Below are 14,052 nucleotides of genomic sequence, written 5' to 3'. Positions count from 1 at the left end.
CCACACTGTGACACTGAGAGATCTCTATCTTTTGGTGCTACACCTCTGAAGATGCCAGCCACAGCCAAGACCATGGCAATACAGCCCGGAAAACCCACAACAACCATTGAACGTTTAATTGTATCCCATCATTCCACATATCCTGCATCTTCAGACTTGTGTTTAGATTGAAGGGCAGGGTAGAAATCAAACCCACGATGAATAAATATGAAGTATTTCAAAAGCAGTGGATGAAAGAAAGAAACACTCATGCACAGACCAATGGGTACTGTTACCACTGTAGGGTTGCCAGTCCCCAGGTGGGGCTGGGGAGCCTCCTCTCCCATCCTTCACCTCCCACCACCACTCACCTGGCCAGTGGGGGGAGGGGAAGGCACAGGAATGGGCCCTCCTGGGGCAGCATGATGACATCACTCCCGGGAGTGACGTCATTGTGCAGTCCCCTGGAATGCTCCTGTGCTTCATGCCCAGGCCAATTTGGACCCCAAATGGGCAGATTCTTTATGAGCACTCCTACATCACTGCTTTGCACGCATGCATGGATGTTCAATAGGTGAGTGCCAGGTCTCCCCCCTCCCACTGGGAGAGTAAGGGGACCTGGCAACCCTAGTCACCAGGTATGGGGTGAGAAGCAGCAAGGTAATTCCGTTCTTGCAAGCCTGGTAGGAAGGGTGGTCTACAGGCAGAGCACCTTCTTGACATGCAGAAGGTCCCAGGTTCAATTCCAGCATATCCAGTTTAAAGAATAAGGTAACAAGTGATGCAAATGACCTTGGCCTGAGATCCTAGAGAGCTGCTGTCGGTCGGAGTATTCTGTAAAACTTTTTGTTAATCCTACCTTAACAGCCAATTAGGGCCCTCAAGGTGGCCAGTTCTGTGTAGTGGTTAAGAGCAGCAGGACTCTAATCTGGAGAGCCAGGTTTGATTCCCCACTCCTCCGCTTGAAGCCAGCTGAGTGGCCTTGGGTCAGTTGCAGCTTCTCGGAGCTCTCTCAGCCCCACCCACCTCACAGGATGATTGTTGTAAGCTTAACAACAACACACTTTATTATTTAACGCCCTGAGTGGGCATTGTTGCCCTGAAGGGAAGTATATAATGTTGTTGTTATTGTTGTTATTGTGTGTGTTATGTGCCATCAAGTCTCCTCTGACCTATTGCGACCCTATGAAGGAAAGACCTTCAAAATGTCCTATCATTAACAAACTTAAGTAGGAAGGAGAGCCAAGAAGGGATTTCCAGATGGAACACAAAGGTCTTCACCTGCTGTCAGAAGAAATTACCCTTGACAATATGTTACGGTGAAGACACGTCCACCTTGTATGTACCTGCATACAAACACCCAAAGCCATGAAACACATATGCTTTAGCTGATCTTGTGGAGGGAGCCATGGTCAACTCTGTATTGGATTTTTGCTAATGTTATGTCTTTGTAAACTTGCATTTATTTGCCCTCTGGCATTGTTTATTGATATTGTCTGTACTCTTCTCGCTCTATGTAATCCGCCTTGAGTCTCAATGAGAAAGGCGGACTAGAAATGACATAAATTAATAAAGGGGAATCTGGATGACTTCCGGTTTGGGATCATGGTGGTCTGAAGCAGCTCAGGGAGCTGAGCTGTCCAAGTTGCTGTTTGTCAGGGCTGGTGGGGTGCCAGATCGCCCGCGGCCCCCTGCTCTCAGGCGGAGAGCAGGCAAGAAAGCTTGAGACCCCAAGAGTGTGCTGATCTTGGCTGAGGGGGGGAGGGTTCTGCGCAAGGGACTCCCTCCCAGCTTTGAGATCCCGCTCTAAGAAGGGTGGCAGAAATCTCTGCAGCAGCTTTGGAGTCATTGAGTTGGCATAGGATCGCCGTACCCAAGCTTCAGTAACTAATTTGGACTAATTTAAGCATCTGAAACAGTGATTACAACTCAGAAAAGACCCGGCAAGGTAAAGATTGATATCTCTCCTACGAATTCAAAATTTGATCAGAAGACTTAAATTTAAGCATAAGATTGGAGTGGAAAGTTTAAAAGGACTAATTAAGTTCACTCCAGTAAAAGAACGGTACGAAAAGAAGTTTTTATAAAAGAATTAGACGTGAAAAAAGGATTATTATTTACATACCTGCGGTTTAAAGAGATAGCAAACTGTGGGAAAGGAGAAACATCGCGAGGAAGACGCAAGAAGTACCATCTATTGAAAATTGGATACAAAAATTGCTGTCCATGGCAGAAATGGACAAAATGACGAGAAAGTTGAGAGAACAGAATCCAGAAGAATTTTTTAATGACTGGGGGAAGTTAAAACAGTATTTGGAAAAGAAGTGGGACGTAAAGGGAGAATTATGGTTGTTAGATAACTATTAAGCTTACAGAAAGGAAGAGATACTGATCTTTACAAGAGAAGAGAGGAGATAAGTTAGAAATATAATGTAATTGATAGTTTGATGTTAGGTTTTGCTTAATTCAATATATATTATCTATCTTAGTAGCGTATTAAGACAGTTAAGAATAGAAAAGGAGATATAAGTAGTAGGTTTAGACAGCGGGTTGGAAAACTGTTGGAAGTCTTAGATTAAGGGGGGGAAGGGGGGAGAATATGGAAATGAGGGCTTCAATTGAAAATCTGTAATATTAATCTTTGCTCACCCAATAAAAATTTATTTAAAAATAAACAAATAAATAAAGGGGAATCTGCTTGGCATGCAGAAGGTACCAAGTCCAACTCCTGGCATCTCCAATTAAAAGGGTCAGGTGGCAGGTGACGTGAAAGACCTCTGCCTGCAACCCAAGAGAGCCACTGCCAGTCTGAGTAGATAATACAATGATCTTGAAGTAGCAATGGTCTGATTCAGGAGAAGGCAACTTCATATTGATGGAAATGGATTGAATGGACTAGAACATTTTATGTGCCTTTACTATCCTTATGCAATCTTATGCTATCACTGTGCAATCCTACGTTATTCCCAGGTACTATTGTAGTGTGCAAAGAACCAGCACTAAATGAATACTAGACACTGTGAGCACTGGGACAAACCTGCTGCCTGCAGTGAGGATGACCCAGGGCACTAGACATGCTTACCAAGCAAGCTTGCCACTAAGGAAAATGCACCTGTACTCACGTGCTATGCTATGCTTAGAAACTGATTTCCTGAAGGGCGCGTACTAAATGCAGCCACAAGAATAATTGAGAATAGACAAAGGGAGCCAGCTGCGAATGGGAGGATCAGGACACCTGTCCCTAGACCCTGGACAAAGGAGGGAGCGGTAAACCCCTCAGTAAAAGGAATGAGCCTCTGTCTAGTTAATTAGATTAACTGAACTTCCCAAGGCTGTGAGGAGCCCCTAGCAAGAGATGCGCAGCACTGAAAGGGACTTTATGCACATTCCAGAGGAGGGGAAAGTGCTCCTCTCCCATAATACTCTAAGGGGAACAATCTCTGCCTGCACGGTACAAGGTTGCTGAAGCAACACTTGGGCGCCCTTGGTAAACTGTTACACTGTCAAGTCGATGAGGAATAAGGGGAAACTCTATGAATGGGAAAATGCGGGAGTGAAAAGAGATATTCCCTGAGAAGATAAAACAATGCACCAACATGATAAGCAAAGCTAATTGGGAAATATCGTAATTATGTTGCTGGGAAGAATTGTTCCTCCGACCGCCAGGTCATTAGAGGTGGCCCCCTGGACAGAGCAATAGGGGTCATACTTACGCTTAAGTCAATAGAACCCCAATATTGTAATGAGCCAAAGGGTATAAAGTATCTTGCACAACTATTGTAAGATTGATGAATGCAGCGCATGTGTGATTCTTTCGTTCTCTGTGTAACTAGCGTTCCTCCACGTTTAATAAACGTAGCAGACTTGCTTCTTCCACAGGACTCCGCGTCTGTCTCTTCTTTGAATTGGCTAAGGGGACATTCGAACCACTGATTGCGTGGAACAAAATGTACATGCTCCTATGGTCATATGTCTCTTTATAAAAGGTACAACACCATTTCTGTTTTGGAAGCTTGCTTCAGACCAGACCAGCGATCTGCACCCTCTTTCTCGGCAACGTGATTCTGCAAACACGCCTTACATTCAGGATATAAACAGTGAAGAAAAGAATGTCAGGGCAGAACAGTGATCTAGAGAGAATTCTTTTCACTGACTGAATGTAGAGCTAGGAGAACAAGCTGCCACTGCCAGCCCCATCAGCACAGGTATCGGTTTGCAATTAAGAGAAGCACAGGTTGCCCAGTATAATGAATGCTCCGAATGCATCATTTGGAGGCCCTTTGGATTTATTTCCATTACCATCTCCTGCACAGTGAATTGGACTTATTCCAAAATGTTTCCCTTATGAACTTCCAAAGCTGGGCTGTTGCCAGGACCGTTTCTCTTTAGTTGGCAGCTAAAAAGAAAAGAAAAACAAGGGGGGGGGGGAAGAGGATATGCCCAGATATCTGAAATCATCTAAGTTAATGAGCTGGCCACCTTTCCAACATAAAGCAAGACTGCAGCACAAGCAATCTGGGAACGCAGGCTTTAATTTACAGCCACCTGCAAAGCAAGGCGGTTGCTTTCATTGGGGGGGGGGGGGTTGAAGATCTTTTATTAACTAATTGCTAAATTATGCACTGTGCTAACATTGTCAGCAAAGGCCAGTTTTTTAAAAAGAGTAAAAGCACTGTAGTGTAGGGGGTTAGTCGGATTGCCAGCACTGGACTGTTAAGCAGTTTGACACAGCATGCAAGCGTATGGTGTATGATGAGACGGAACAGTATTTGACCCAGCAGTTGTGTGGCCAGGGTGCACTGTGTGGGTAGCTCCAGTTCCAAAGATGCTGCCAACGGTGGCACCCTGCCTGCTCCGGAAGAGGATGTTGGCAACAGAGGGTCCCATTTGGATGTCCCAAGCTGCATGGCATCCAATTAGTCTTGCCTAGGCACAGCCTGGCAACTAGGGGGAGATTGGAACAGTGGGTGGGTACATGAAGGGATGGACTTTCATGATGGTGTGACATTACTACCAGGGAAGTGATGTCACACCTCTCTAGGAATTGCTGGAAACTCTATGGTAAAACTGATTTCTAGAGAGGATTAAGTGAACCCAATAGCCATTTTAAATCTTTTTTAAAAAATTAAAATTTTACTCCTGCTGCCTCTTGGAGTTTGGGCCCTCACACCCTGCTGAATCTATTCAGGGGTGAATGACAAGTGCTCGGATGGGAGATCTCCTGCAAAATTATGCCTTGACTTATAATGATTAAAATAACAACAGCGTGCTTATGTACCACCCTTCCAGACAGATTAGTGCAGAACAGCGAACAAAAATCATTGTCATTATTATCCTCACAATACAGCTGGGGAGCTGGGGGTGAGAGGAGCAGCTTACCCAAGGCCACCTACTAAGATCATGGCAGTTGTGGGAGCTGAACCAGCGGAGTGCTAACTCACAACCCAACCACTTAACCATTATGCATCAGCAGCTCATAATAATAACTGTGCTTATATATCACTCTTCCAGACAGATTACTGCCCCAGTACGAGTGATGAACAAAGTCAGTGTCATTATTATCCCCACAAAACAGCTGGGGAGCTGGGGCTGAGAGGATTAGCTTACCCAAAGCCACCTGCTGAGCTCATGGCAGTCATGGGAATCGAACCAGAAGAGTGCTGACTCACAACCCAACCACTTAACCACTATGCTATGATAGAAGAAAGTTGAGGTATAATTAAAGATTACTAAATACAGCCTGTGGAAAAGCCATTCTCTCTGGTGAAGAGGCTAGAAATGCTGTCTTAAGCTTCTGTATCCAGGGCTACAGCCCATTTCCTAGTAGGGACTCAATAAATACTCTGATCCTGCAGCATAAAGATAGATCAACAGATACACATCTAGGCTTGCTACCTCCCAGAAAATCTTTACCTTACTTGCTGTCACCTAAAATGCTGGCAGGAGGAAATGGGTGAGGGTGGAGTTTGGGGAGGTTTTGACATCCTTTTCCATAAAACCTGGATATGACATCATGGTTTTATCACAGAGTTTTTATAAATGGTAGTGTGTCCTTTGCAGGGTTGCCAGGTTCTGAGAAGTGATGTCATTGTGCAGGCTGCACGCTCCACTGGGATCCAAATCGGGCATTCGAATTTGGCCCCAATTCAGGTTGATTCAGCCCTGATTCAGGCTGATTCTGCCTGGATCGCACTGCTGCCGAGTGTGGGAACGCTGCTGCACTGTGCAGTGGCCCAATCTAGGCCTGATCCAGGCTGATTTGGCTGCGATTCATGTCGATTTGGCCCCAATTCGGGCTGATTCGGCCTGGATAGGGCCACTGCAAAGCACGGAAGCACTGCTGCGCTCTGCAGCGGCTTGATCCAGGCCTGTTCCGGGCCAAATTGGGCCTGGATTGGGCCGCTGTGGTGTGCGGGAGTGCATAATGTGGCTTGGGAGCACAACCCAGGACACGTCCCCCCCCCCCGCTGGCTAGGTAAACGAGGGCAGGGGTGGAGAGTGAGAGTGGGGGATCCTCCATCTCCAGCAGGGGACTGGCAGCTCTAGTCCTGTGACATCACTTCTGTTTTTGCTGGATATCATGCCAGCAGCCTGGCAAGCCTATACACATCATGTGATCCAGCCTGTCTTGTCTCTAAGCTCACAGAGATTTCCCCAGCCTCGGAACAGGGACTTGTGTAGCCAAAGACGCCATGATAGAAAATGCCCCTGCCACGGGGTCAGGAAGAACCTTACCTATTCATTGATTTAGCAGATTGATATGCTGCCATTTCAGGAACATTTCTATAGATAGCTCATAACTAACATGGTTATGAGGAATTCTTGTATTTCCTCTCTACCCAATTTCTCCTTCAATCTCCTCTTCCTTTTTAGGAATCTCATGTCTCTTTTGAGTCAACTCCATTTTGAGCTGAAGAGAGGAGGAGCGAGAAGGGATGTTACGCAGAATTTCAAAAATTCACTTTGTAGGTGCACAGAGGCCACCCATGTATTCACAAACCTTCCTATCCTTCTCCTAGAGGACCTCCCTGTGGTGCCTAAAGGCAGAAGTCACATAAAGATGCACAGAGGGGTCAGAGAAAACTATAAATAAAAAGGAAACAGAAAAAGAGAACAAGAGGAATCCATGGCTCTGGGGCGGGGGGTGTTTAGGAAAACCACTCCCTATAGAAATGCCACACAACAGCACAAAACAAATAAAAACAATTCAAAATTAAAACAAGTAATTCTATGATGTGCATTCATGAGTATGTTATTTAACATCTGTTGATTCCATCTAGACCACTCAGACTAGCAACCACAGTGCTTGTGATAGTGTGTGTCCTATTCCCCCAGTGGAGGTCAGGAATTCCTCACCATAGGTGTTTACCAGAAGTGACATGACACTGCAACAATGCTGAGTGGTAGAGATGGGCACAAACCGAAATACGAATCAAAGTTCATGACGAACCAGGCTACTTCGTGGTTCGCGAACCGGCCGTTCATCAGAGCCCATTTCTGACGAACCACTATGAACTTTAGGGTGGTTCGTTTGTTTTGATTTTTGGTTCATCATTGCAGACAGCCTGGCGCCAACCAATCAGTTTCCTAGGCAACAGGGGATGGAATTCCTGCAGACCTTCTGCTGGCCCGGAAGTGGCCTTCTGCTGGCCCGGAAGTGACATTCGCTGACGGTTTGCTGACCTGGATGTGATGTTTTCATGAACCAAACAAAACAGTTCATGAACTGGGGCAGGTTCATGGAAGTTTGTGGTATGTGAAATGCGACGAACCACGAACCGTACGGTTCATTTTTTTCCGGTTTATGCCCATCTCTACTGAGTGGTTTTTTTCTGCTGTCACTCAGTCTCTCTCTACAGGTTACTAAGCACCTGGGGATGCTCAAATGCAGGCTTGTATGTGTAGTCCTCAATTCATGTGCAGGCTGTTTTTGCTCTGCACATGTGAATGTCATTTTCACGGGCGCTCCCCTCCTGTGACTACATCTGCAAGTGATTCCAGAGGGCAGAGCACAAATTCATCTCTGTTTTCGCTGCAAGAACAAGTACTGTAGGATCCTTTGACTTGCCAATTTGCATTTCTTTAAGGTGTGAAAAGTGTCAAGATCTACATTGGAGGTGGGGGAAACTGGGATACTTTTAGCAGTTGAGGAGGAACTGATATAGAACACGTGAATTTATTCATGAAGAGCAAATTGAAGTGTGACTGTGCAATTGAGTGCATAGAAAGTTGGAGGGGGAACACATGAAATGAGGTTTACGAGGTACTTAGTAATGTATACAGACACTCTCAGAGCGACAGTGGGAGAAAAATGTTAAAAACCTCGCAACATTGCTGCAGCATCATATCATTCCCAGTAAAAAACCTGGACATGACGTAGGGTTTGTCTAGGGATTGCAAGAAACAATACAGTAAAACCATGGGAGAAAAATGATCAAAACTCCACAGCATTGCTGCAGCACCATATCATTTCCAGTAAAAACCTGGATGTGACATAACGGTATCTCTATGAATTGCAGAAAACTCTATGGTAAAAGCATAGAGTATCCAGCAGTTCCTACAGCTAGCTATATCACTTCCAGTTGTGCCCTCCCTCGTATCTCTGTTCACAGCCCTCCTGCCAGTAACCAAGAACTGTCTGGTCACCCTCGCTCAAAGGCTCGTGCTAACTGAGATCCTTCTTACAAACTGCACATGTCGGGGTCTGAACCTGGGAATTCAAGCAAGCTAGGTATGCCCTCTCCCTGAGAGCCACAGACCCCACAGAGCTGCCATTAGAGGGAAGTGTTCCCCCATTAGCTTCACAGCCCCAGGTCAAGAAAAAGCCAACTGCAGCCTTATCTTCAGGCATGCTGTTTTATCACAGCAAGATTTCTAAAATCCTGCATGTTACAAACTCTACACTGTATTTGCCCACAATTAGCTCCTCCACAGATTCCCTTTCCAAGTGGCTGAGTCATCCCGACACAGCAGGGTCAACCACAAGGTTTACGGTTGCCATGCAATAAGTTTCTCTCCGAGAATCTGCTCTTCTCCTGCAGGAATCTCATTTATAAGAGACGGAGTGAGTCACTATGAAGGATGGCAATGAGAGAAAATTGATTTCCTTGCTTTACCCCAGCAATCAATTCAGTTGCCCAGTTTCTTTCAAAAGAAAACAACAGGCAGGCAGAGCAGTTAGGAAAAGAACCCAGTGTGTTGTTTTGCACTATATACTTTGCCCGGATTCCCTGAATTCAAACCTAGATCATTAGTCACGAGCATTTTTGCTATGACTGGGGCCAATTTGGCCCCTCTGAGAGCCAGTCGCTTCCTGTTTTCAACAGGAAGTGCATCATCGGGGTTTCTGGAGCGCTTGTGTGTGCCATTTCGACACATGGTTCCCAGCCTGCCTTCCCACTTCTCCCCCCCTTGCCAGCCAGTTGAGTGTGGGTGGGAGCAAAAGGTGGGGGTGGAGGATCTCCTGCTTGTATATATGTTACCATCTGGTCAGTGCCAAACATGAAACTTTAAGAGATCTAGAGATTCCCCTAAGGAGAATCCAAAGCCAAAGTAGATCTGATACAAGCAGGGAAATTTCTCAGACGGTTTCACACAACTCTTTATTGTCAAATTATTACCTGAGTCTTCCATCCTCTGCTGCTGCTCCTCCTGGTATAATCTTGGTAATAAATATTCCCGGATCGTCCCCAATGTGTGGGTTATCCGTTCCTCCGGCAATGCTGAAACCCAGGCCAGAATTACCCTGAAGAAACGGGTGGAAAGAAAAGACGGGAATAAAACCCTTACCATCCATTGCAGAAAGATGCACGTTGAATTGTTTATTTCATTTATTTGACAGAATCTGTACTCTGTTATATGGCAAAAACGTTCAAAGCAGTTCACATCCATTTATAACAACAGCACGAGTGGAAACAGTAATTTAATCTTAAAACCTAGAATCAGACACTGCAGTAAAAAAGATAGATTAAAACCGTTTTGATTTGACTAATCTTGGATCAAATGTTTCAGTAATGAGCGCAGCATGTCGCAGACCCTGGAAGGGGAAGGGGTGTAGTTCAGTGGTAGAGCATCCAGTTTGCATACGGAAGATCCCAGGTTCAATCCCCGGGATCTGCAATTACAAGCATCACCTTGTGATCTTCTGCAGTTACAAGGATCTCCTACAAGGTTGTTGGTGATATGAAAGATCTCTTCTTGAAACCCTAAAGAGTAGCTGCCAGTCAAAGCAGACACTACGGACCTTGATAAAGCAATCGTCAGACACGGCAGAAAGCAGTTTTATGTCTTCATGCATTCAAATTGACAAAGAGCAGGGACATCTCAAAGAAGTGAATTTCACAATGGCAGGTTGAATACTGAGAACAGAATAATTTCACATTTTTCATCCCTGCTATCTTAACCACACACAAAAAAGTCTGCTAGTAAAATCTACCGTTTTTTAAAAAATCAACCTGCTTTCTACTTCCTCCATAAATATATACATATTTTCCAATGTTATTTGAGCCTCAGTAAATTGATCTTGTGAATCACAAGAGGCACAAAAAGGACAATTCAATTTGTGCAGAGCGTATCTAAAACCAAACAGCATGCATATACGATATAAATGAAACCATCAAACCAAAAGTAAAAGGCAAAGAGCCTAAGCAACTGACAAAAATGAAAGCAAATATACAAAGAAACAATATTTGTTCATCGTGCGGTAAGAAGGCACGGGTCCTGGTTGATGCCATCGTTGTATTTGCTGGAGATGGAATCTTTTGCAAGATTTAATTACTGAGAATTTTGATATAGGAAAAGACAATCCTTCAGGGACCTTGAACCCAACGCAATTAATACCTTGATCTTTAGATGTGAAAGTACGTGGCTGATTAAATCAAAGCATTGGATCACACATGGCTTTGATACCATACCACTACCCCAGAAGTCAAAGCGGCCCTTATTGATTCACTTCCTGTTTGCTAAAAAGCCTTGACAGAAAGAGACTTTGAAGTGCATCACATCAATAATCCAAGCTGATTTGGCCACTGCAACACATCTTTCTTCTTTAAAGATAAATTGCACTAAGATTCCACAATCCCACCACACAAGGGATGGGTGGGTGGTATTCTCAGCTGTTTGCCAAATAAATAAAGAGCTTATAAAACCTCTTTTAAGAGAGAGTTCGAAATTCTTCAAGGATTTCTTTTAACTCCCCGGTTGCAATCACAGACTGGAATGTCTCTTTTAATAATAAAAGATATTTTTTTAAAAAATCCTAAAGGAGGACTTTTTAAGGCCCAGATTGAATAGTATTGGTTTCATATAATACATTTTCTGTACTCCTCCAGAACGTCTTTTGCGTGTTGTCAGCTTACCTAAAAGACTAGGACCGGAGAACTAGGTTAAAATCCCTACTCTGGTAACCTCATAGGATAACTTTGGTCCAGCTGCTTTCTCTTAGCCCAAACTTAACTTCATAGAGTTGTTGTAAGAACAAATGCAGGTGAGAAAAACCCTGTATACCAACCACAGTTAGGTCCTTGAATAAAGGGAAAATTTAAAAACATGCATTGAGTAGACAGAGTTTATACATATGGATAGATTTGTAAATATTATTAATATATCTACTTCTCAACATGGCTCCATATGTGGATATGAAGTCCAGAGACGGAAGCCATGATGAACAGACAAAACAGATTTCTCTAGGGGTGAGTAGTCAGATACCGCCAACCCTAAAAGCTGACCAAATCGACTTTTATTGACTTTTCCAGAGAATCTTGTCTTCTCGTGATGTGACCAAAGTATGATAGCCTCAGTTTTGCCATTTTAGCTTCTAGGGAGAATTCAGGCTTGATTTGATCTAATACCCACTTATTTGTCTTTTGACTGTCCATGGTATCCGCAAAATTCTCCTCCAGCATCACATTTCAAAAGAATTAATTTTCTTTCTGCCAGCTTTCTTCACAGTCCAGCTTCCATATCCATGTGTTGTAATGGGTAATATCATCGATCTTGGGCCATTTCCACATGGCTTACCTTTTGCCGGAACACAGTGTGTTCTCACACAAAATCACGCGATAACACCATGTTCTCGTGCAAAAACGTGCGAAAAGAGCGTCTTCCTGGCATGATTTTGCGCATGAAGATGCTGTGTTCCGGCAAAAGGTAAGCTGTGTGGAAACAGCCTTGGTCCCCAGAGAGAGACATCCATATCTTTAAGGATCTTTTCTAGTTCCCTCACAGCTGGGCCGTTTCCAGATGGCTTACCTGCCTCCGGAACATCACGCCATGTTGTGGGGAAAATGCGAAATATTGCGTTTTCTCATGCAAGTTTTGCGCGATGTCGCGTAATGTCGCGCAAAACTTGCGCGAGAAAACGCGATATTTCGCGTTTTCCCCGCAACATGGCGCGACGTTCCGGAGGCAGGTAAGCCATCTGGAAACGGCCCTGCTCTTTCAAGTGTCAGTCTTCTTCTAATTTCTTCATTGCAGTCTCCCTTTTGGTTGATGATTGAGCCAAGGAATAGAAAACAGAAAAGCTGTCCAACTTACCAGGCATTATATCAGACAGACAATATCTGAGGTAGTCAAAAACTTCCCAAAATGACTTCCAAATCTGTTAACGTTGTGAATAAATTGTTGGACATTTAACAGACGCTGCTTGCCCTTTTTTGTTTTAATGTTTCCCCCCATTCCCCAAGAAATAGCAATTCTCCCAGCTATCAACCAGGCGAGTTGCCTTGGCCCATCATAGGGCCTTTCTTGGAGGGGAGGGAAAGACTAAACTGCAGCTATACATGACATTGGTCACTTTGCGTCACGCGTGTGCTGCATGTTTGCTGTGCTTGCTACTTCTTGTGTTTTGGGAGAGACACCTTGGCTGGATTGTGATGGACTCCAACCTCTCCAAACCTGCTTCGATGGCACTTCTGGACCGACTGTTCTGATTAATTTATTATTACTACTAGCTAGCCTTTTCTCTGTTCTTTTCCCTGGAGGAGGGTTGGAAGAGGGGGTGACTTTTTTTCATGAAGGTGTTTGGGAGGGGTAATATTTTTGTTGTTGTTTTGGGTTCTGTGCAGTTTAGTAATTGGTTTGTTTTGCTCTTCTGTCTTTCCTTTTTTGTGCTTCTGAGGAGTTTGTTTCCTATTTTTCATTGTGGTTTTTTATTTTGTTTTTTCCTAGTTGCCTTAAATTAATGGGTTAGCTGTTTTCCACCTTTAAACATTGTGGGTAATATCATATTTTTCATTTCTTAGTTTTGGATATAGGCGGGGGATCTTCTGCTCCCACCTCCTCCCCCCGCCCCCACTTACCTAGCCAGCAGGGGGTGTGCCTCCCAGGGTGCCCCCCAGTGGCATAGTGCACCTCTGGGTGGTGCAGAGTGCCCTGCCGTGCCATGCTCCCACACCCTGCAACTGGACTGTTTCAGGCTGAATTGGGCCCACGGTGGGAGGGAATCAGTACTTTGGTGAGTGCGGGAGCATTCCTGGGCTGCCCTTTGACCCACGTGATGACATCACTTCCCAGAAGTGATGTCATCATACACTCAGAGCTCTCTGCAAGGTAAGTGCCAATGTCACAGTCTCCCGCCGGGGGACTCAAGGGATTTGGCAACCCTATTTGGATAGGTAGGCTAAGTAGGAACCCAAGAAGTCTTCACAAAAATTTCCAAGAATTCTTATATCTGGCACGCCTTCCCTTTCTTAAATTACGATGTGGGATTAAAATGGCAGTTTTTCCAAGGCATACCCCTAGATTAGTTTATAAACCTGATAAAAGCCTCACTTTTGCAGAAAAATCTGAACTCAACCTGAATCTAAAATTGTGCAGCAAACAGGAAGGAAGGAAGGGAGGGAGGGAGGGAGGGAAAGAAAGAAAGAAAGAAAGAAAGAAAGAAAGAAAGAAAGAAAGAAAGAAAGAAAGAAAGAAAGAAAGAAAGAAAGAAAAAGAAAAGGGGAGGGGGAATGAACGCTCTGCTTCTAAGGGATCATTGGCAGCCCCCTGCCTTTATCTAGGATCCATACGTCAGAGAAAACTATTCCAACCAACTCTGCCTGCTGGGAGCAACTTTACAAAGAAAAGGGCAGC

At 44.5% G+C, this 14,052-nt stretch overlaps 1 protein-coding gene across 2 annotated transcripts in view; it reads right to left on the bottom strand.

Moving 5' to 3' along the window:
* Positions 1-14,052, bottom strand: part of DLG2 (discs large MAGUK scaffold protein 2) — a 526,395-nt gene that overhangs the window by 363,381 nt on the left and 148,962 nt on the right. For both annotated transcript variants that reach the window (XM_054975099.1, XM_054975100.1), the window contains one exon: positions 9,600-9,724. In XM_054975099.1, the coding sequence (XP_054831074.1) occupies positions 9,600-9,724 (125 nt within the window). The remainder of the gene's footprint in view (positions 1-9,599; positions 9,725-14,052) is intronic.

Source organism: Eublepharis macularius, chromosome 3, assembly GCF_028583425.1.
Source record: "Eublepharis macularius isolate TG4126 chromosome 3, MPM_Emac_v1.0, whole genome shotgun sequence".
NCBI lineage: Eukaryota > Metazoa > Chordata > Lepidosauria > Squamata > Eublepharidae > Eublepharis > Eublepharis macularius.
Note: the sequence above shows the minus strand (reverse complement) of the source record. Positions and strands in the feature narration are given on the sequence as shown.